Below are 21,149 nucleotides of genomic sequence, written 5' to 3' on the forward strand. Positions count from 1 at the left end.
CCATCCACAGGAAAACAACAGAGAGAGAACAGAGAAAAAAAGAAAAACATTGAGATCTATTTCAGCCCTGCGGTGATGTCACCAGTGATGTCACCAAAGTGGGAGCTGCAGCTGCCTGCTGGTCTGGTGTTTTATTTTTTTCTTCCTTAGGAGATAGAGAGAGAGAGAGAGATGGTGCCAGGACGCAGAAGATGACTAAGAAGTTAAGTCATATGGACCGTGGAGCTAGAAGGGGAGAATTCAAAGGAAAAAAAGGGTCAAGTGTCCGACCAATCAACATGTGCCGGAGCAGCCCTCAGTGGCAGATGTTGCCTGAATAATGAGGGAGCGGGGGCGGGGCCTGCAGCCTCTACCAGGAGGGTGTCTGTCTGTCATTGTAGGGTGAACCACCAGAGATGCAGGGCACCGGCTCTCCTCTCAGATCGCCCTTTGTTTTAATAGAGCCCTGTGGATTTATATCAGGATATGCCACTTTGCACTGAAGCTCTCCCTCAGCCTACATGGATACCAGAGATATTTGAGGGAGAAAAGGAACACTTTTAAGGGATGTTTATAGTGGAGCAAAGGACGGACGGGCAAAGAACAATTATAATGATGTTTTGACAATGGGGAGAACAGCACCAAGTAGGGAATTCTTTGAGGACAGGTGACTCAATGGACAGACTGGTTCTGTGTTGTTCCAGATACCGATTGCACAGCCTGTGTATATTCTGACTGAGGGTGATATGTGCCTGTAGTGTTATTGAGGTCCATTCTGACTGAGGGTGATATGTGTCTGTAGTGTTATTGAGGTCCATTCTGACTGAGGGTGATATGCGTCTGTAGTGTTATTGAGGTCCATTCTGACTGAGGGTGATATGTGTCTGTAGTGTTATTGAGGTCCATTCTGACTGAGGGTGATATGTGTCTGTAGTGTTATTGAGGTCCATTCTGACTGAGGGTGATATGTGTCTGTAGTGTTATTGAGGTCCATTCTGACTGAGGGTGATATGTGTCTGTAGTGTTATTGAGGTCCATTCTGACTGAGGGTGATATGTGTCTGTAGTGTTATTGAGGTCCATTCTGACTGAGGGTGATATGTGTCTGTAGTGTTATTGAGGTCCATTATTTTAGCTGTTTGAATTATCACGATTGGGAGGTCTGTGTTAGGTCTGTGTGTATAGAATATGTACTTTCATTATTTTTGGGGGGCTTGTTGCTTTTGTAGCAAATAATTGCAATGAAACCACATACCTCAGACCACATTAGTACATTTTGAGTATTATTTTATTATCTCTGAGTCAGTGCAGTTGGATTTAAGATGGGGAAACCTCTTAGCAGACCAGACTGCCTCCGCCAGAACCCCTCCTGTGTGGGCAAAGGGGAGGAGGAGGACCTAAACATTGATGACTGCTACGTTCCCCAGAGATCCATCTACGACACTGTCCGCCTCAACGAGCAGATTGACTGTGGCTCCAAGGGCAGCCTGGCTTCCAGGCACTTCACTGGTACCCCACCCTACACACAGCGCATCCTGGACATGAGCAGCCTGTGTGGCAATGGAGTCCTCACCTCCTCCAGCGCGTTTGAGCTCCGCAGCCGTGAGGTATCCAGGATGGAGTGTGCCGTCTTTGATGGGCTGAAACTCAACGGTGACATCATCAGGGGAGCGGGGACGGTACTCTCTAAGCCTCATCTGGGGCAGGGAGGGGAGAAGAAGAAGGAGCATCCGCACCGCCGGTGCTCCTGGAAGACATTCGCCCCCACTAACGAAGGGGAGTATGCCAGTCGCGGTGGCACCCTGTGTTCAGACGGAGTGGATAGGTTGAGCCATGGTCTGGCCCGTGGCAGGAGGGGACGGAGTGTCACCAACTCCCTGACGTCAGAGGAGGACTCGGGCCTGTGCAGCCCCACCGCAGAGAGGGAGCACCACTCTAACCGGGCCTCCAGGAAACCAGGCACCAGGAGCCTCTCCTCCTCTGAAGCCATGCACTTGTCTGGGGAGCTGAAGCCAGGCCGCTCCCTCAGCTCAGGGCAGGAGGAGTTCCCCTTCTCCCCTGTCAGGGACAACATACCCAGGACACTGTACCACCCAGGACAGAGAAACTACCCTGTACGGGAGTTCCAGGAGGGGAATGACACCTGTGTGACAGACCTGAGTGAAACAGATTTGACCATCACTAATGGAGAATACAGGGACTCCACAGACAGGCGCTCCTCAAGATCAAACAGTAGGGACTCGACTGGCAGGAGACGGTCCTCGAGGTCAGCCAGTAAGGTCCAAAATGGAGTCTATAGGACGCTAGCAAGCTACGATGAGCTCCCCACCGCCGAGCTGCAAGAGGACATGTCCTATCAGTCAGACTGTGAGTTAGTCAGCGTGGTCGTCACACAGCCAGAGCCCTATGTGAGTTCTGGGCCGCGGTCAGAGTGTAGGCAGAATATGGGTGTTAAACCGTTTGACTTGCAACACCACGGAGCTATAGAACCACGGAAATACAGCATGGAGGACCTGGAGGACTTCCTGTTGTCAGTGGAAAGGGAGGCCAGCTTGGCCAATGGCAGTGAGCCACGGGCGTACCAAGAAATAAGGGACGACGAGATCGACAGCCTGTTAACTGCTATAGCCGCATTTCCTGAAATGGACCTCATGGGTTTCGCCTCCCCCCAGGTACCCAAAAATAGTCTCCTCCTGTTTCTATCTTCAACTGGGCCAAATAAATACACATTTTGTTTGATAGATATGGCACTTTTTATTAGTGTTTGCTGGGACGCAGACTGGGTTGGCTCTGGGCTGGCTCTGAGCTCGCTCTGGGCTGGCTCTGGGCTGGCTCTGGGCTGGCTCTGGGCGTTCCTTGTTTATCAGATTACATGAGGTCTGAATTGAGTTTAGTCAGTCAGTCAGCCTGCCCTGTGTGTCTGTCTGGTGTGTTCCTACACAGCTGTGCACCAACTGATTTCCCTGCATTCCGTTCTAGAAGCTGCAGTGCTGACCAGTCAGAAATAGGTTGTTGTTATGCCAGCATGTGGCCTAAGTCATCAGCCTGTGTATACAATCAGTCTTCAGGGACTGTCAAAACAATATTAAATACTCAGCTGCATTTTCTCAACATTATTGTTGATTGTGGACAATCAAAGTCCCTAGCTGATAATCCAATATGACTTGTCTTTGTTGGCTCACAAATAACCAATGCATTTCAATAAACTTTCCACTCTTCGAGGTTGTCTCAGAGAGAAGTGGTATAGGCAAATAGAGATATCTGAAAAATGTAAAATATCCTGTCCATTGCTGGATTTTGTAAACTAATGGAATGTCTTATCTTTCTAGGGTGGAAATTTTAAAATGCAAATGTATGGCATGAATCAAGGACTTAAATCAGTCCAATTTGGATAACGACCAGATAACCCTGAAAGCAACTAATGCATTCCTGAGAGCGCTCTTAAAACGTAGGGTAGGAATATTGTTTTAAAGCAACATGAAACACATCTTGTTTTGTCTTTATTGAAGTCTTTCCCTTATGAACCTCTGACATCATCTGTCTCATTGAGATTAAACATTATCTCTCATCCGCTCTAAGTTGTTCTGTGTCTGGTAATACAACATTTATTTTCATATTATTTCATTATTTCAACTGTATTATCTCTGGCCACAGGTATTCCAGAAAGAGGTTGATCCACTGCAGAGCCAGTTGCAAGACATTAACTGGCTGGGCCAAGGCTTGATCCAGAACGCTGACAAAGGTACCAGCACCAAGGGCCTTGAACTTGACCTGGAGGATGTCAACACACGATGGAACACTCTCAACAATAAGGTTAGCTTGTCTTTGGCTTATTAATCTACTTCACACTCTGGTCTTTATTGCTTTTTACATAGGTGAAAGAGGTCAAACTTTAGTTAATGAATAATACTCCCTTGCATTCTTGCTTAATGTTATGCAATATGATTGATAGCTTGAATTAGCTTGATTTGTAACTGTATTACAAATGTGTTATTAGTTACTGAACATTACTTTTACTTGACCATAATAATGACCTCCTATATCATAATATATGTGATGCCTATATTTATATGGTCTTCCATAGATTGCTGAGCGGTCAGCGCAGCTGCACGAGGCCCTGTTGCATTGTGGGAGATTCCAGGATGCTCTGGAGTCCCTACTCAGCTGGCTGACGGACACGGAGGACCTGGTGTCCAATCAGAAACATCCGTCTGCCGAGTTCAAAGTTGTCAAGGCACAGATCCAGGAGCAGATAGTAAGCCACTAGAGGACTGATGAACAAACAGCAGTAGCTGCTAATTTATACATTCAAACCCATTCAGAGAATCCATGTAGGCTTTAATGATTTAGCCGTTCATCTTTTTTATTGGCATCCATTGTGGGCATTATTAAGGGTTATCCTTAAGCTTCTGTTGAATGTATGCAAGGCCATTAGATTTACGGGTTCCCCTGAAAGCGGTAATTGTCCTCGAAGCATGTTGAAAGGGCCTTGTAACTTCTTCGACTTTGTTTGTCCTGGACAGCTCCTCCAGAGGCTGCTGGATGACCGCAGGCCCACGGTGGAGCTGATTAAGAAGGAGGGAGGGAAGGTTGCGGAGCTGGGAGCAGAGTCCGTGGACAAGGAGAAGGTGGGGAAGGAGATTGAGTGCCTGGGGCAGAGGTGGGACGCTCTGCTGAAGAAGGCTGAGAACAGGTCTGTCTGCACAACCACCTGAAATCTTATACCCATATTTTCTAACACTATTTTGTAAAACTTCCCTGAGAGATTAATTTAAGTAACGTGTTTGTCATTTAAATGGTTAATGAAGTTGAGATTCAATGTGGAAACTCTGCTGATTTGATTTTCGCTATGAAAATGCCATCCCTTGCCTCAGTCTTATATGCACTGCAGATTAAGGACAATACAGACAAAGGTGTTGCATTCTGGATAAGTGCCCTGAAGACAGAATTAATCGACCCTCCCCCACCATCCCTAAATGACAGTTGTTAGGTATAATTCTTCAATTGCATTATCTGGAGATAGACTGAGCGCCAGAGGTCTTTGAGGAGACCAGTATCTTGGCATCCAGTATCTTGGCATCCAGGCCAGACTTTAGTTGAGGGAGTGAACCTTTCTCATCACTCTACCTGTCCCTCTTCTTCTGTTCTCTCTTGGCATGCTGGGTAATGTAGGCACAAACAGCTGAAGAGCATTCTGGTTGTGGCTCAGCAGTTCCATGAGACACTGGAGCCGCTGTCTGAGTGGCTCTCTGCCACAGAGAAACACTTGGCCAAAGCTGAACCTATTGGCACACAGACCTCCAAGCTGGAAGAGCAGATCTCCCAGCACAAGGTACGATAACTCATGTTTCAGTCACTGATGTTGCTTATCAGTCTCCCAATCCCTTGTTTCCAGTTTCTCATGTATTGTCGTTTCTATCATGATTGGCATCATACATTTTGAGTTTTTTATTGGTTCAGTATTCACCCCCCCCCCCACGTTGTGTTTGTTTGTGTGTTTTTTGTTTATCCCTCTGGTGTGTGTTCCATGCGTGGTTGTGACGTGGTCAGGTATTAGAGGAGGAGATAATGGGTCACAGTAAAGATCTGGTTCAGGCCGTCAGCCTGGGTCAGATGCTGAAGCTAGTCAGCTCAGTGGACGATAAGGAGCTGGTGCAGTCTAAGCTGGACTCCAGCCAGGCTAGTTATGTAGAGCTGCAGGAGCGCTGTAGGAGGAAGGCTGAGATGCTGCAGCAGGCTCTGGCCAACGCCCAGCTCTTTGGAGAAGACGAGGTGGCCCTCATGAACTGGCTCAACGAAGTGCACACTAGGCTGAGCGAAGTGTCTGTCAAAGACTACAAGACGGACGTGCTGGAAAAGCAGTGTGCAGAACAGCTGGTACTACTACCCTCTCACTGCTCCTCAGGCCCAACATTCACTCATTCTTTAACCATTTACAGCATTTTGAAGTTATTTTAAATTACACCTAGCTACTTTGTTATTTTCAGTTCAGTTCATTTTGTATAGTTTGTGTGGAAAAGTCCCATTCCTTCTTGGTTCCCAATGCTGATTGTGTCAGATGAGTTGGTGGTAAGGTTTTGTGTCTTGTCCAGGCCCTACATGAAGACATTGAGTTGAGGAAGCAGAATGTTGATCAAGCCATTTCTAATGGATTGGAGCTGCTGAAACAAACAACAGGTGAGCCAATATGTTTATTACTACACCTAGTTAATATTATTACGAATCTGAATTAATGTATCTTATTTTACCTTCTATAGGTGATGAGGTGGTTGTCATCCAAGGCAAGTTGGACGGGATAAAGATGAGATACGCTGAGATCAACTCCATGAGTGATAACGTGTCTAAGACCCTGGACCAGGCCCTGACCCTGGCCTCTAAGCTTCAGCACACACATGAAGACCTCAGCTCCTGGCTGAAGAATGTCGAGGCTGAGCTCACCGCCTTCACTGCTCAGGCGCCTGTAGGAGAGCAGCTTGTTCAGGCACAAGACAGGCAGAAGGTAATAAAAGGCCTCTTTTGCTTGACTTTTTGTTGGGGAGAGCAGTTAAGACTAGTTATTGAGTTGCTTTATACAACAGGTGGGTCTAATCCTGAATGCTGATTGGTTAAAGCTGCATTCCAGCCATGGTCTATTCCACAAGTTACCACCACCTAAATATATGATGTTGAAATTCTTATTTACTCTGTTCCATCTGACTACGCAATCCACTGTCTCATCAGCCCAGCCAGGGAAGTTATAAACTTCGTCTCCACTATAAAAAGCATCTTGACATTATCTCCCATTTCTTTTAGACTACCATTTAGTTTTCAACAGCGGAGATTTGTATAAATCTTGCTGTCCGACATTTGCAACATTGTTTCAATATTCAAATTGGATCTCCAGCTGTCCCATAGTAATGAACGTGTTGGGAGTCAGGATGAGACAGAGAGGCAGGCAACATTTCTCAGCTAGTCGAAGTCATGAATCAGCTAACATCATTTTTATGGATATATACAAAGAAATGACAATTGAAAAAAGGTAAAACAAAACAAAGTGCAGCTAGTTTGCAGTCCTTCCAGCTCCAGTTTGAAGTTATTGTGTTAGCTGTGTTGTTGGCTAGCTCCTCTGAAGTGATTGTGTTAGCTGTGTTGTTGGCTAGCTCCTCTGAATAACAGTGTCCTGATGACTGAGCACATTCTCAATGCCAGATGAAATTGTGCCTCCATACATTGTTATGGATGTATCCAAATAAATGTCACTACAAAACAGCTTAAACAAATACAAATGCGGCTACTTTGCTGTTATTCTGGCTGCATTTAGAGCAACTGGGTCGCGTCCATAGATACAGAACAAAAAGACTGAACGACTGGGTTGCGTCCATAGATACAGAACAAAAAGACTGAACGACTGGGTTGCGTCCATAGATACAGAACAAAAAGACTGAACGACTGGGTTGCGTCCATAGATACAGAACAAAAAGACTGAACGACTGGGTTGCGTCCATAGATACAGAACAAAAAGACTGAACGACTGGGTTGCGTCCATAGATACAGAACAAAAAGACTGAACGACTGGGTTGCGTCCATAGATACAGAACAAAAAGACTGAACGACTGGGTCGCGTCCATAGATACAGAACAAAAAGACTGAACGACTGGGTCGCGTCCATAGATACAGAACAAAAAGACTGAACGACTGGGTCGCGTCCATAGATACAGAACAAAAAGACTGAACGACTGGGTCGCGTCCATAAATACAGAACAAAAAGACTGAACGACTGGGTTGCGTCTCTAGCAACCGAACTGATAGAACGAACAACCAGCTGGCTTAGATAGCAACCCTAGGTTTGTGTTGTGATGACATTTTAAAATTTCTGTAATTTAGCAGATGCTCTTATCCAGAGCAATTAGGGTTAATTGCCTTTATCAAGGACACATCAACAGATTTTTCACCTAGTGGGCACGGGGATTCAAACCAGTGACCTTTTGGTTACTGGCCCAACACTCTTAACTGCTAGGCTACCTGCCGGTGATGCCAGATATGTAGATTTGCCATGTGATCCATGTTAGTTGTAGTCTGTCATATGGAGTTATGGTATTACTTGGAATATGCTGTAACATCACATGACTATAAACACAGTGCATGGATAGATAGATTGATGCTCACTGTAGGATCCTCTATGTCAACCAGGCATTGCTGAAAGAGGCCAGGGATCACAAGCCCCAGGTGGACAAACTCAATGAGGTGAGCAGCTCTCTGCTGGAGCTGGTCCCTTGGAGGGCCCGGGAGGGCCTGGACAAGATAGTGACAGAGGACAACGATCGCTACAAGGCCACCAGCGACACCATCGCACATCACGTGGAGCAGATAGATGCCGCTATACTGAAATCACAGCAGGTAGAAACACCACTTAAAGTCACAGTGCCCGACGACGGTAAACAGAGGAATTCATAAACAGAATGGAAACACAGCCCATCAAACTTGCTCAACAAAGGGAACCAGCCCTGACCAGAATGCTAATTTGCATTCTGGGTGATTGGAACTATTAAAGTGTTATTCCCACTGCTTTCAAAACTAAATCCTGTCTTGTTTGGCGTCCGTGATCTTTGGGAGCTTTGTTTTCTGTCATTATTGTTAATTAAACACTGGGAACTGTTGTAGAGGGTGGGTACATTTGCATCTGATTATTTGCCATTAAAAATAATATGCTTTAATACGGACACTAAAGAAAATAGGTTATGGTATCGCTTGGAAGAATCATGGATGAATTGTCCCAACCCCGTGGATTTTCCTTCCCACATGTCTTAATTGTTTTACTTCTGCAGATATTCTTTTACATCTTTTTATGTATTTCATATTTGGAGCAATATTTTGTTACCATAATCAGCGGGGCAACTTCCTGCTTACAGGCATAAACAACAATAGTATTGAAATCTACCAGGACGGGCCTTACAAGCTCTTCCCAGCACCCCCTTGATGCACACTCACATTGGGTACAGGAAGTTGCCCCACTGTGTACAATGACATCATATTGCTGAGTCTACCTTTAATTAGGCCTTTAATACTGGGATGTTTTCTGTGCAGTTTGAACAAGCAGCTGACACTGAGCTAGCCTGGCTTACTGAAGCAGAGAGGAAGATGTTGTCATTGGGGGAGATCAGGCTGGAACAGGACCAGACCACTGTCCAGCTCCAGGCCCAGAAGGTTAGTCTGTTTTTCAAACCACTGTCCAGCTCCAGTCCCAGAAGGTTAGTCTGTCTGTCAGACCACTGTCCAGCTCCAGTCCCAGAAGGTTAGTCTGTCTGTCAGACCACTGTCCAGCCCCAGGCCCAGAAGGTTAGCCTGTCTGTCATGCATCTATACTGTATATCTGTATATCTGCCTGTAGAGACATTGGCCACCACCACCACTGTGCAAACAAATAGGTTCAGTAAACAATGATGTGTGCTGCAGCTGCGTGTGCACTGGGTGTTAGTTACCATTCAACCCCAATTATCCTCCTCTGATTGACCAGGGCTTCTCCATGGACATCATGAGACACAAGGATGCCGTGGATGGAATTGTGAAAACAGGCCAGGCCATCATGAACAGCAAGGATGAGGAGGAAAAGCAAGCCTTGAAGGTAAAAAAAAGTCCTAGAATGGAATGAAGTCCTAACATCCATCTGTTGTTGGTAGAATACCTGAATATAGCAGATCTTTGATAGAGATTTCTATCAGAGACCCTGAGGAAGGCAGCTTGCTGTTGAAATGTCGGTTATCTAGTAAATCAAGTTGAACCCGAGTGTGCAGTTACCTTGCTTTCTTTTTTAAGAAGCATACAGTACATCAGTTTGTTTTACGTTATATTTTTCTCAGGCCAAGATCCAGGCCCTCCTGGAGAAGTATGTTGTTGTCAGTCAGCTGAACTCGGAGCGCTGCCTGCAGCTGGAGCGAGCCCAGTCTCTGGCCAGCCAGTTCTGGGAGACTTACGAGGAGCTGTGGCCCTGGCTCCAGGAGACCCGCACCAGTTTCAGCCAGCTCCCACTGGCGTCCATCGAGTACGAAGCTCTCCGACAGCAACAGGAGGAGCTCAGGGTGAGCCCAACTTAAAGCCTATTAGCTAGATGTATCTGTGCCACAGGATTTTCATACTATTGTTTGTGGAAACAAAGGGGAGTGTCCAACAAAACTTCATAGCACTAAGATCATCGTAACACCAATGAAGGAAATGGACAAAGGATGATTTGAGTATTACAAAGCTGTAGGGGAAATTCTCTCAATGTTTTGGTGTTTCTCTGACTGACAATGTCATATATCCACCACAGCAAATGCGAGAGCTGATTGCTGAGCACAAGCCCTACATCGACAAGATGAACAAGACAGGTCCCCAGCTACTGGAGCTGAGTCCTGTGGCAGGGGTGGCTATCAGGGAGAAGTACACAGCCACAGACCAGCTGTACGCCCAGCTCAAGGCTGACGTCAAACAGAGGGCCTTCACTCTGGATGAGGCCATCTCCAAATCCACACAGGTAACACACGTTCACTTTCTTTATTTAGTTGATGTATCCCTTGTTTATACAGCTAGAAATCCCGTTAAAATAAAACATGTATTTTGCAAGAGAGACCTTGACATGCCGTCAACATCATAGACCTGTAGAGCTTTTTATTGTGTGTGTTAAGGACGCACACGCATGTGAGTTTGACTTTGGTCTTATGACGGCTTATGTTATTTCACTTACTGCAACTGATTGGAGATAAAAGGATGTTTTTAATAAGTGTTTAGGATGGGATTGTTTGATGAAGTGCCAAATTAATGACATAGCTCTAAAGAATTCTGAGGCTGAAACGGCATGATAAAAGTCCTTATCATGTGTCTGGCGGCCTCAGAGGGAAAGGAAACATTATTCATATCCTTCCTTTGAAAACAGGACAAAAATACTGAGGGTAGCGGATCGGCACGTCTGGTTCAGACAGAATGGATTTCACCTGCAGAGTCAGTTGGGTTCAACAGGGTTGCATCTCTATATTTGAGTAGACAATGGTGCTGTTTTCCTATGTTGATTGATTCTTCACACTTTGAAAATAGATGGGGGTGGGTGGATGGTTAGTTGTTTGGAAGTCCTTCCAGGTGCATGTAATCATCATTGCTGTAGTAGATTGCTCATTCTTGTGGCTAAATGATTAAGTCTCTTAACCCTTAGTATTACACAAAATAAAAGCACTTTGGATAAATACAAGTGCTTAATTTGATAATTAGATGTAGATTGTTTAGATCCCGGCAGCCAGTTTGACCATGTCAATCTCCTCCCAGTTCCATGACAAGATCGAGCCCATGCTGGAGTCCCTGGAGCGGATCGCTGAGCGCCTGCGCCAGCCTCCCTCCATTTCTGTGGAGGTGGAGAAGATCAGGGAGCAGATCACTGAGAACAAGGTTGTGTCGGCGGACCTGGAGAAACTGCAGCCGTCCTACGACACGCTCAAGCAGCGCGGCGAAGAGATGATCGCTCGCTCAGCGGGAGCTGACAAGGACATATCTGCTAAAGGTATTGTCTGCTGTTTCCCTGTACCTATCATTGGGGGAAAGGCTTGTTAGCACCATGATGTTTGGAAACACTGTACATAACTGTAGCCTCACACTACTACAGCTGTACTTCTACATTAGCTGCCAATAGCTGTACTTCTACATTAGCTGCCAACAGCTGGACTGCTACATTAGCTGCCAATCAAAATCAGCTGAAGTTCTCTCTCCAGCCAAATACATGAGTTAGCTAAAGACCTAGCCTCAAGCTGCCAGACACCACACCATATTACAGAATGGTTGGCGTTGAGGATTGAAGGCCTAAATAAATAATACTGTTATTTCTGCTCCTTGTCTCCAAGCTGTGCAAGACAAGCTGGATCGGATGGTGTTCACCTGGAATGAGATCCATGCCCTGATGGAGGAGAGGGAGGCCAAGCTGCTGGATGTAATGGACCTGGCAGACAAGTTCTGGTGTGACCACTGTGCCCTCATCGTTACCATCAAGGACACCCAGGACCTGCTGAGGGAGCTGGAGGAGCCTGGAGTCGACCCTTCTGTGGTGAAACAGCAGCAGGAGTATCTGGAGGTGAAAGAGCATCAGAACATGTTCACTATAAGGTGGAATTAGGAGCATTACACTCTTAGAAAAAAGGGTTCCCAAAGGGTTTTGTGGTTATCCCCATAGGAGAACCCTTTTTGGTTCCAGGTATAACTCTTTTTGGTTCCATGTAGAACCTTCGTGTGGAAAATGTTCTGCATGGAACCCAAAAGGTTTCTACTCTAACTAAAAGGGTTCTACCTGGAACCAAAAGGGGTTCTTAAAAGGGTTATCCTATGGAGACAGCCACAGAACCCTTTTTGGTTCTAAATAGCATATTTCTTTCTAAGAGTGCAGTGTGCAGGTTTTTTTTTGTCTTGCTATGCTAAATAAAGCTTCTTACATTCATGTAACATGTAACCATTAGAGCAGCTCAAACAAGTTACCATGGGCAATGTCATTTCTATGCAGTTTGATGTGATTGTAGGTTTAGTTACTTCTTGGGACTGATAGTTGTCTTTTCTCCCAGAGCTTCAAGGAGGAGATTGACGGCCTACAGGAGGAGCTTGATGTGGTGCGGAACCTGGGGGCGGAGCTTATGGCTGCTTGTGGTGAACCAGATAAGCCAGTCACAAAGAAGAGTATTGATGAGGTAATCAATGACATCAGAACTTCACCTTTAAAAAGAAGAGAACACAAATCACTTTACTCAAGTACTCCAGACAGGCAACCTAAAATGACAGATACTTTACTCATCGATATCTTATTGACTTGCATAAGGATATATGTAATGATGGTAAATCATATATAATTTGATCATGGTTTCTTTATTTGTATTTTTATATAGAATAGTGTTCGTATCCAGCTGCTGTGCATAGGTCCTATTCCCTGACCTCTGTTGTTTTCTCCACCAGGTGAACTTGGCGTGGGAGACTCTGAACAAGGCATGGAAGGAGAGAGTGGACAGACTGGATGAGGCCATGCAAGCTGCTGTACAGTTCCAGGATGGCCTGCAGGTACATTACTGTTCATTATGGATTAGCTGCTATGCTTTGTCATACATCAGGACCTGTTCAGTAGGGCATACAATCTTTGTTCATATTGGTCAAGATCAGATAAAATGTTATCTCCCATTCCTTACCGACTGAACATGGCCCTGCTGTCACTGAACACACAGGCTAACACTGAGCAACTTGTGGTTTGCATGTAATGCAGAACTTCTGTGGTTTCGTTAGTGTTCGTTAATATGTTTCACTCTGCCTCCCCTGTTTTTTTTTCATAAGAGAAAGTCACCCACATTACTCAGGACATGTTCACAACTTCATTCCTGTTGATTGAAGTGTCTGTGGTTTTGTGTTATTCCTGTGATCAATGGCCCTATCAATGACCCCATTAATCAAGCAATGTTAATGAGTTAATGCTAATCAGGGTTTGCCACGTAGCATTGTAGTTCTCAGATTTAATCAAGGGACAGAGTTTACACAATGACTTTGAGTAGTTTACCAGGCACTAATAGATCAAAGAAAAATGTCATGTAACAGGCATTGTTTTGAATGTTAGGAGTGTAAACTGCAATGACATCATGTTGCTATATGTGGATCACATTAATTTATGTGTTTGTTTGTATTGGTTGTAAGTTGTTGTTTTGTTTATATTGGTTGGGATTGTTTATAATGGTGTACGAGGCTATTGTAATGCAGTCGTTTTAAAAGGCTTAGATTTACACTGTTGGGTTATACATTAACAAACCCCTCCTAGACTTGAGTGAATAAGTTGAGGTCCATCATATTTCACCATGTGCTAATATCTATTTTCTGTTGACAGTGTTGCTTTTACTTAAGAAGAGTTGATGGATTGAGTGATATTAATGTGAAATCTGAGCTGTTGTAAAGCTAGCATTGTGTTCTCCCACTGACAATGGTACCCACTCCCTCTGTCTACAGGGAATGTTTGACTGGGTGGACATTGTGGAGCACAAACTGGGTTCTATGTCACCTGTGGGCACAGACCTGGACACTGTCAAGCAACAGATAGAAGAACTCAAGGTATTGTGTTTCTACACCTTTTATTATAATAATCATTAATAATACATATTATATAGAATGCGTTAGCTATGAGGAATTTTAGACCAAACTATTGATTGATTCCCACATTTATTAAGTTAAATAAAGGTTAAATAACATCTGATTGAAACACCATAAATAACTTTCAGTTGATCTCACTCAAGTGAATGTGTTGATTTATTTAATGTCCACCAACATTACAGAGCAAGCAGCAGCTGTGTTTACGGATGTTCAGTTCGTGCCCTGCTCTTATTGAAGCATGGTGTAGAAACAGTGTCTTAGTACATAGAGCATCTGTTTCTCTCCTTTCATCTACAACAAGAAAAAGCTATTGTGACTCTCCAATGGATTAGTTAATGAAGATGGTTTTAGACACATCCACCTTTGCACAGGAGCTGAACAAAAATAAGTGTCACCATAGAACAAAGTCATGTCTACCCACTGTTTGCTATCACCGTGCTAAGTGATATTTTAATAAAGCTTTTGAGCTGTACAGATGTAGGATCTTAATTTGATCACTTTTGCTGAGAATTTTCCTGCCCATCATAACCTTGTAGTTATATTGACGTGTTGCCTTGGCAATCCCTTGTGTGGCGTTTCAGGAGTTCAAAGGTGAGGCGTATCAGCTGCAAATGGAGATGGAGCGACTGAACCACCAGGCGGGCCTGCTGCTGAAGAAGGTGACGGAGGAGTACGACCGTTGTGCCATCCAGGAGCCCATGACCGAGCTCAAAATGCTCTGGGACAACCTGGATGAAAAGATCATCAACAGACAGGTAGGTCAGACTGGGGCTGGAGCAAGACCCAGTGCACTACGTTTGTGAGAACATTTTTTAATTGTATTTCTTGTATATTTTTTATGATTTTTCGGGGGTGCTGAAGCACCCTCAGCAACCCTACTTCATGCGGCTATGGAGGTATACCAGAGGAGGGGGGGTGAAATTAACAGAACCATACAAGCTTAATTCAATGCTGTTTCTTTTTTGTTGTTGAAGAAAATAGATTGCCTCTCTGAACTGTCTCTTTCTGTATATAATTAGAACCTTATGACAAGAATACAGTATATATTACATGAATAGTGAACTGCATAGTGTTTTCTCTAATTGATAAAGTGCCTTTCCCCTCTCATTCCCGTAAAAATAGATTCATTACACTCACATGGCGAGTGTTTTCACCAAGTGACTTTGACCTGACTCTGACGTGTTTGTACTGATTCTGTGTAGCACAAACTGGAAGGAGCGCTGTTGGCTCTGGGGCAGTTCCAGCATGCGCTGGACGAGCTTCTGGCCTGGATGAGCAACACTGAAGAGCTGCTCAACGAACAGAGGAAGGCTGTAGGAGACCCCAAGGCCATTGAGATCAAGCTCGCCAAGCACCATGTAAGACCCATTTCTTCTTTGTTCTTTTAAAGTGTTATTTCAGCCGAGACACGTCTTTTTTCCTGCAACAAACATCAATCTGCAGAGAAAAGCAGCTTGGTATGACCTTTTCATGATCTCTGACCCCAACAACCGTTTGGCTTAGCCACAACAACAACAAACATCAAAGTTACACCCTACCCAGACTGCATACACAACATTGTACAACATGTATTATAAGCACATACAAATCTGCAGTCTTTCAAATGCATTTGACCTATTTCACTCCCGTCTCTAAAAGCCCCTATAATTTATAATCCATCTGACACCTTAATGGCATTTTGGTTTTTGCCCTAGCACTACACAGTTGATTCAAATAATCAACTCATCGTCAAAACATGCACCCAGGGGGGAGGGTGGGCCCAGGACCGAGTTTGGGAAACACTGCTTTAAGCCATCATCCACAGACAGTGAAACATGGATTTTATGTGTGTCTGACCAGTCTGGTCGAGGACCACCATGCAGGGATTTAAACCACCACGCAGCAGATTAATCTAGTCTTCTCCTTGCTATTTCGAAATTTATGTTCCAAAAGAGTTTAGTAGATTATACCATATTTTATCCATTAGAATAAATAGACACTCAAAGATATTTCGTGTGGAGTACAGACACTATCACTCTTCTTGGAAAAGTGTTTGTCCTGTTTAGTGCTATCTGATCTTGTTAATTTAATTGATCCCATCGGCCTAGTGTTTAACCATCCCTGTACTGTGGTGTTTCCAGGTCCTCCAGAATGATGTGTTGGCCCATAAGTCCACGGTGGAGGCGGTCAACAAAGCCGGTACTGACCTGGTGGAGTCCACCTCTGGAGAGGAAGCCGCCGGCCTGCAGAACAAACTGGAGAACCTCACCCAGCGCTGGAAGAACATCCTGGAGAAGACAGAGCAGAGGAGGAAGCAACTGGACAGTGCTCTGCTTCAGGTTTGTGTCTAGCTATACCTCCCTTACCCTGATGTCAGCTGCCTCACCTCTTCACCTACCAAGCCGCCGTATGGAATCTGGTACCATAATGACTCGTATCTCAAATTGAAGCTATGATTGATATTCTTCTCTCCTGGAGTGTAAGAATGTTGTTTTTCAAAATTCATAAAGAAGGTTTTAGAAGAGTTTAACAAGAGCAAGGTATTGTGTTTCATTTTAAAACAGCATCACATTTTGGATAAGTTACGGAGAAATAATGTAAACCTTCACCCCCCCACCTCTTTCTTCCCCCATTCCTAACTGTTGGTGTTCCTGTTCATACCTTTGACATTTAGGGGAATGCTTTGATGTAGCGTGTGAAAGGAGTGATGGATGGAATGTCAATGACCAGTGGAAATGTATTTTTATTGAAGAATTTTAAAAGGGTTGTCATTAAGTATTTTTCTACTGCTAGTATTTCAACGGTTTTATGGCAAGCAATCAGGAATGTTTTAAGAATATTAAATGAACTTTCGGAAATGTAAGCCCTATGAAAAAATTGCATGCAGTCTTGATTTTTTGAGTGGGTTGCCAAAGGGTTGCCAAAAATGAAATCAGTGTATTTTCCAAGAATGTTTTACTTTGGTACCCAGTAAACCTACAAAGCTCTGTCAAAAGCATTTTACGGACAAAAGTGGATTTCCAATACAATACATATGTAAAACATGTGCGTAGACAACATTGTAACATTGAGCGTAGACATTGTTATCTGGTTCATATGGGGAATAAACTGAACAAAACAATTAGAAGCATAAAGCCATGCTTGTTTCAGGAAATTAAACATAAAATATGTTTATTGATTAGACTGTTCACAGACACCATCATTCGCTCTGTCAAATAACCTCAGACCAAAACATTTATGGCCATTAATGTGTCTGAGGAATTCCTAACTTCTCAAAACATTCCCCTTTCCCACCCTTGAATTCCACAATACGTCTATAAGGTGTGTTGTGCTGACTCCGGCTGTATTGTGTTGCAGGCCCAAGGTTTCCATGGCGAGATCGAAGACATGCAGCAATGGCTGAAAGACACAGAGCGTCAGCTGTTAGCATCAAAGGCTGTGGGAGGCTTACCAGACACGGCCCGCGAGCAGCTTAATGCCCATCTGGTATGTATTTAACCATATGAAATGCCTCATACAGATGACAGGCTTGTAAGGGCCCAACTCAGGCCTTCTCTGCTGTTTCCTTCTGAAATGTGATCTGTGAAAACTAAATTAAGTTGCTAAAAGAACAATAATGTGTCCTACTAAAATAATCATTAAAGGAGTAATTAAAGCCCCAAAGTGTTACTAAGTCATTAAACACTGACTGTACTCAGAGAATGTTCCACTGTTTTGTAATTGTTTGATAGGATAACCCAGACACTGTCACGGTGATCGCTTCCCTATGGGGCTTCCATTTAGCAGGACATCATGGCAGCCAATACAGAGATTGTTTCCAAATGATAAGATTATCAGACTCAGAACTTACTTGAGATTTGAAGGTTTTAATTTACGTGTTGAAATGCTTGGCTATTGTTTCCCCTCACTGCTCTCGTTCTTTCACCATGTTTGGACTTCATTTGGATTTTATGCGCTCACAAAACAAACTGGTAGTAAAAAAGGCAGTAAAAAAATATACTGGACTTATTGTCAAATTCCATGAATTTCTGAAATGACATGTAAAACAGTAGTTTCAGTGCTATAATTGGATATTAACATTATAACAACAGCCATCTTTTCTAAGCCCCTCATGTTTTTTTGTCTTCTGTAGGAGTTATGTTCCACAATGGAGGCTAAGGAGGAGCTGTACCAGCAGCTGATGAACAAAGGTCAGCAGCTGCTCACCATGACCCCGTCCGGCCAGGACAGCAACACAGAGCAGGACCTCTGTAACCTACAGGACAAGTGGGAGTCTGTACAGGCCAAGGTGGCTGAGAGAAAGGTAGGGAATGTAAAGTGACATGAAGTAGCATTGTTGGGCTACGATGGGATGAATCAGTGTTTCTCTTCCAGAATGGGCCCCCATTCCTAGCTCTGCCCCCACTCACTGCATAAAATAATTCAGCTTCAATTAGATTACATTGGAAATGTTGATTTGAAAGGACCTGGATGTTTGGGATGATTTGGGGTTCATTGTGCTCCGCCTGAAAAATGATCTAGAGAAAACCTGGCTAGAATGGATCACACCCGACAAAGTAGTCTGAACTTGTCTGATGATTCATAATGTTGAGGTTTATTATATCCCCAGTGGGACGTTAGTGCTCAGCGTTGGTTCATCTCCTCCCCCCCTGTACTGTACATTATACGTTTCTAATCCATGAGTTATGAATGGTGAACAGCAGAGCGGGTTGGTAAGCACGTAAGCATATACGATGTGGTCACAGGTCTCTCTACTGGTTATTGCCTGAGTCATCAGCCATCAGTCATCATGGAACAGAGTCCTCTTGTCTTCAGAGACACTCTAACCAACAGCTGATATGTTGAAATGGATGTAAAGGAAATGCTGGGGTTGGATGTGGTTTTGTTCCTAACTCAGTCAAGTCCCTTAATCAACTATGGTGCACTGTGCTGTATGTCATGAATACTGCATGAATACTCACAAGTTCCTCTGCATTTTGCTAGCTTGCCCAGATAGCACAGTTCATTCACAACTAAAGCTAACGTAGCCTACATGGAGAGGGACGACACTGTATACCAGAGACAGTACTTCTTGCCATTAGGCTTGTGATGGCTTTAATGTTATTACCCCATTGTTTATTGTGATGAGGATACAGCATTGGCTACTCACTTTAGCTTGCCTGACTGTAAGCAAAAAGGATCCCTGCTCTTGGACTAGCAATCAAAAGGCTAATTGATGCTATTTTTATAACTGTAGAGGATGCATCGTTTTGCTCATCCTCTTCCCTTCACCCTTGAAGTATTCCAGAGATGCCGACTTCCTCTGTCTAAACAGAGGTCATGTTTGGATCAATTACAGTCATTACCTAATGTTGTGGCAATCAAACAGCCTGCATGTTTGTTTGGTGCATGTGTGTGTGTGTGCGTGGGTGTGTGAGCGTGTGTTTGTAGGTCTATCCGTTTGTGGGTGTGCACGTGTGTGAATATTTGTGTCAGTAGGAAGAGTGCAATGTTTCTCAAGTGTCTCTGTTGTCTCTGTGCTTCAGGTGAAACTGGAGGAGGCTTTGGCTCTGGCCACAGAGTTCCATAACTCCCTCCAGGACTTCATCAACTGGTTGACCCAAGCTGAACAGACTCTCACTATGTCCTCTCCTGCCTCCCTCATCCTGGAAACCATCCTGTTTCAGATAGATGAGCACAAGGTATGTGTCGGTGGGAAGACAGTTAACATGACACATACATTTACGTTTTGATAGGTTTCTGATGATTCGTCATTTCAGTATTAGTCAACTGTCTAATAATTAACCTAAACGACTTCCTATCCTGACTTACTTAGTATTAATGATGTATAGAAGCACGACCAATTGATGGGCTTAGGTTCCTTAGCCGAGACAGCTTGCAGTGCAAGCAAGCCAACCACGGCTCAACAATGCATTTGACTCTCATCCAGAACTCTGCTTATTAGTCAAGTGAACATTCTACTTGCCATTGGACATTCTAAACCAGTGCCTAAAACTGTACCCAAAAAATACGTACTCCACTGTGTAACACTATTGTAATATCTGTCATGATCCTCTGATGTGTGTGTTGGCAGGTGTTTGTGACAGAGGTAAACTCCCACAGGCAGCAGATCATTGAGCTGGATAAGACAGGGACACACCTGAAGTACTTCAGCCAGAAGCAGGACGTGGTATTGATCAAGAACCTACTGATAAGTGTACAGGGCCGCTGGGAGAAGGTGGTGCAGAGGTCTGTGGAGAGGGGCCGTCTGCTGGACGACACCAGGAAGAGGGCCAAACAGGTACTACACACTGGGAACACTTGGTACAGGATCTCACAGTAGTACACATAAACTGGTGTGCTAGGAGTCAGCAGTCTATCCACACTGAAGTGGGATAGGAAATTGATGTAGGTTGAAAAAAGCAGGAGAGAGAGAGATTCATTGTTGAAGGAGAGAAAGAGAGAGGGTGAGAAAGAGAGAGTTAAACAGGTAGACTGTAGTAGATGTCACCATCTTTCCACGTAATTGGGCAAAAGGCATCGATTGAAAAACAGAGAAGTGAGGTCACTAACGAAGTGTGAGGTCAAATACGGTACAGTACATTAAGGCTTTGCAGACAAAAGTCGCCTGGACAATGTGTTACAACTACTCTATGCTTGTTATTATCGTTGGAAAGCTGTGGTTAAGTATTACAGTGAGGTCTGTCTTACATGTTGATTCCAAAGGCCTCAGAGCCCTTTCATTAGTACGCACCCTTCACTTTCCTTGGCGCTGAACTTAGAATGTAGAAGAAGAATTCAAAGGAAATCATACATCACGGTGTGTGGTTTACTCAAACCTAATTTCCTACATCTCTCCCCCTAGTTCCACGAAACCTGGAACAAGCTGACAGAATGGTTGGACGATTCGGAGAAGGCTTTGGACTCTGAGCTGGAAATCGCCAATGATCCTGACAAGATCAAGACGCAGCTGGCCCAGCACAAGGTGACTGAACTAACTGAACCTCGTCGAATCCTTTTCTCATCCTTGGAGGAGAACAAGACAAAGGGTGACAATGAAAGAGTTGGCGAGACCCCTCCTATAGTGAGGTGTTTATGAAGGAGATTGTT

General features: G+C 44.2%; 1 protein-coding gene across 37 annotated transcripts in view; it reads left to right on the forward strand.

The window, feature by feature from the left end:
- The window catches only part of dst (dystonin), a 187,008-nt gene that overhangs the window by 147,394 nt on the left and 18,465 nt on the right, over positions 1 to 21,149 (forward strand). For 33 of the 37 annotated variants that reach the window (XM_045710343.1, XM_045710342.1, XM_045710344.1 and 30 more), the window contains 25 exons: positions 3,633 to 3,791; positions 4,063 to 4,233; positions 4,502 to 4,671; positions 5,151 to 5,310; positions 5,529 to 5,855; positions 6,071 to 6,155; positions 6,236 to 6,477; positions 8,148 to 8,354; positions 9,042 to 9,161; positions 9,472 to 9,579; positions 9,815 to 10,033; positions 10,264 to 10,467; positions 11,250 to 11,481; positions 11,819 to 12,045; positions 12,527 to 12,649; positions 12,912 to 13,013; positions 13,941 to 14,042; positions 14,663 to 14,836; positions 15,284 to 15,439; positions 16,202 to 16,399; positions 17,418 to 17,546; positions 18,193 to 18,363; positions 19,586 to 19,741; positions 20,134 to 20,340; positions 20,905 to 21,024. In XM_045710343.1, coding sequence (XP_045566299.1) covers positions 3,633 to 3,791; positions 4,063 to 4,233; positions 4,502 to 4,671; positions 5,151 to 5,310; positions 5,529 to 5,855; positions 6,071 to 6,155; positions 6,236 to 6,477; positions 8,148 to 8,354; positions 9,042 to 9,161; positions 9,472 to 9,579; positions 9,815 to 10,033; positions 10,264 to 10,467; positions 11,250 to 11,481; positions 11,819 to 12,045; positions 12,527 to 12,649; positions 12,912 to 13,013; positions 13,941 to 14,042; positions 14,663 to 14,836; positions 15,284 to 15,439; positions 16,202 to 16,399; positions 17,418 to 17,546; positions 18,193 to 18,363; positions 19,586 to 19,741; positions 20,134 to 20,340; positions 20,905 to 21,024 — 4,269 coding nt within the window. The remainder of the gene's footprint in view (positions 1 to 3,632; positions 3,792 to 4,062; positions 4,234 to 4,501; positions 4,672 to 5,150; positions 5,311 to 5,528; positions 5,856 to 6,070; positions 6,156 to 6,235; positions 6,478 to 8,147; positions 8,355 to 9,041; positions 9,162 to 9,471; positions 9,580 to 9,814; positions 10,034 to 10,263; positions 10,468 to 11,249; positions 11,482 to 11,818; positions 12,046 to 12,526; positions 12,650 to 12,911; positions 13,014 to 13,940; positions 14,043 to 14,662; positions 14,837 to 15,283; positions 15,440 to 16,201; positions 16,400 to 17,417; positions 17,547 to 18,192; positions 18,364 to 19,585; positions 19,742 to 20,133; positions 20,341 to 20,904; positions 21,025 to 21,149) is intronic. The other 4 variants (XM_045710362.1, XM_045710381.1, XM_045710367.1 and 1 more) reach the window with 1 other exon arrangement.

The sequence above is a fragment of the Salmo salar genome, chromosome ssa28 (genome assembly GCF_905237065.1).
Source record: "Salmo salar chromosome ssa28, Ssal_v3.1, whole genome shotgun sequence".
NCBI lineage: Eukaryota > Metazoa > Chordata > Actinopteri > Salmoniformes > Salmonidae > Salmo > Salmo salar.